The 1,659-nt window shown below is 56.0% G+C and overlaps 1 protein-coding gene across 1 annotated transcript; it reads left to right on the forward strand.

Annotated features, from left to right (window-relative positions):
* Positions 1–979, forward strand: LOC136787772 (olfactory receptor 14J1-like). Its single transcript, XM_066985091.1, has one exon. It carries the CDS (start codon positions 1–3, stop codon positions 913–915), a length of 915 nt encoding a protein of 304 aa, XP_066841192.1. The 3' UTR covers positions 916–979.
* Positions 980–1,659: the final 680 nt, after the last annotated feature.

The raw sequence follows: 1,659 nt of genomic DNA on the forward strand, positions 1-1,659 counted from the left end.
ATGGCCAACAGCAGCTCTGTGAGCGAGTTCCTCCTGCTGGCATTCGCAGACACGTGGGAGCTGCAGCTCCTGCACTTCGGGCTCTTCCTGGGCATCTACCTGGCTGCCCTCCTGGGCAACGGCCTCATCCTCACCGCCGTAGCCTGCGACCACCGCCTCCACACCCCCATGGACTTCTTCCTCCTCAACCTCGCCCTCCTCGACCTGGGATCCATTTCCACCACTCTGCCCAAAGCCATGGCCAATGCCCTCTGGGACACCAGGGCCATCTCCTATCAAGGGTGTGCTGCACAGGTCTTCTTTTCTGTCTTCTTGGTAGGAGCAGAGTATTCCCTCCTCACCCTCATGGCCTATGACCGCTACGTTGCCATCTGCAAGCCCCTGCACTACGGGAGCCTCGTGGGCAGCAGAGCTTGTGCCCAGATGGCAGCAGCTGCCTGGGGCAGTGGCTTTCACAATGCTGTCCTGCACACGGCCACTACCTTTTCCCTGCCCCTCTGCCATGGCAATGCTGTGGACCAGTTCTTCTGTGAGATCCCCCAGATCCTCAAGCTCTCCTGCTCGGATGCCTACCTCAGGGAAGTTGGGGCACTTGTCTTTACTCTTTCCTTAGTGTTTCTTTGTTTTATTTACATTGATCTGTCCTATGTGCAGATCTTCAGGGCAGTGCTGAGGATGCCCTCTGAGCAGGGCCGGCACAAACTCTTTTCAATGTGCCTCCCCCACCTGGCTGTGGTCTCCTTGTTTGTCAGCACTGCCATGTTTGCCTACCTGAAGCCCCCCTCCATCTCTTCCCCATCCCTGGACCTGGTGTTTGCATTTTTGTACTCGGTGGTGCCTCCAGCAGTGAACCCCCTCATCTACAGCATGAGAAACCAGGAACTGAGAAATGCACTAAGGAAATTACTTTCATAGATACTCCTGAAGCATCAGTAATATCCTCCCCATCCTAACACTACTGAGAGAATTTCTCACAAAATGTTTTCTGAAATTGTTTTGTCTTATTTTTAAAATGTGTGATTATAATATTTTATTTTAAGAAAATTTCTTCTTATCCTCCTACCTGGTAATTTTTATTTTTACCCAGTCGTCTAGTCTACTTTGAGAATCAAAATTCCTGTGTTGATGAAGACAATAAAGAAGCTATGAGATATTCAAAGCTCTCAGATCCCATCTCATTCTCTCAGCAGAGAAGGGGCTCAGGGCCAAAAGCCCTGCTGTCACATTCAGGAACATCCCTGGTAGTCCTTGGGGCTGCCCATCCCTGCTCAGTGGGGCAATCTGAAGCTTCATGGAGAGGAATCTGGATCTGCTCTGTGCCTGGGCCAGGCCTCTTGTGCTGGCCTGGGGAGCGGGGCTGGCCCTGCGGGGCACAGGCACTCTGTGCTGGGGATGTCCCAGGCAGGAGAGCAGGGCTCCTGCAGCTTCACGGCCCTCCATCTCCTGAGCCGTGGCTGGCCCCAGCGCGGGGGCTGCTGGGGAGGCCCAGAGCCGCCTTTGTGCCAGCAGCTGCGGTGCCTTGCGAGGGGCTGGGGCTGTGCTGGCCGTGCCCAGAGCCCTGCAGCAGGCTGCGGTGGGCACTGGCCTGGGGCCAGCCCAGCCTGGGCTGCTGGGCTGGGGAGAGGTCCGGGAGGTGGGGAGAGGTGGGCAGGGGCTGGG

The sequence above is a fragment of the Anser cygnoides genome, chromosome 30 (assembly GCF_040182565.1).
Source record: "Anser cygnoides isolate HZ-2024a breed goose chromosome 30, Taihu_goose_T2T_genome, whole genome shotgun sequence".
NCBI classification, from domain to species: Eukaryota; Metazoa; Chordata; class Aves; order Anseriformes; family Anatidae; genus Anser; species Anser cygnoides.

Bases quoted from the DNA above. Each gene is read 5' to 3' on its own strand.
- LOC136787772 (XM_066985091.1), top strand. From the start codon at position 1: ATGGCCAACAGCAGCTCTGTGAGCGAGTTCCTCCTGCTGGCATTCGCA.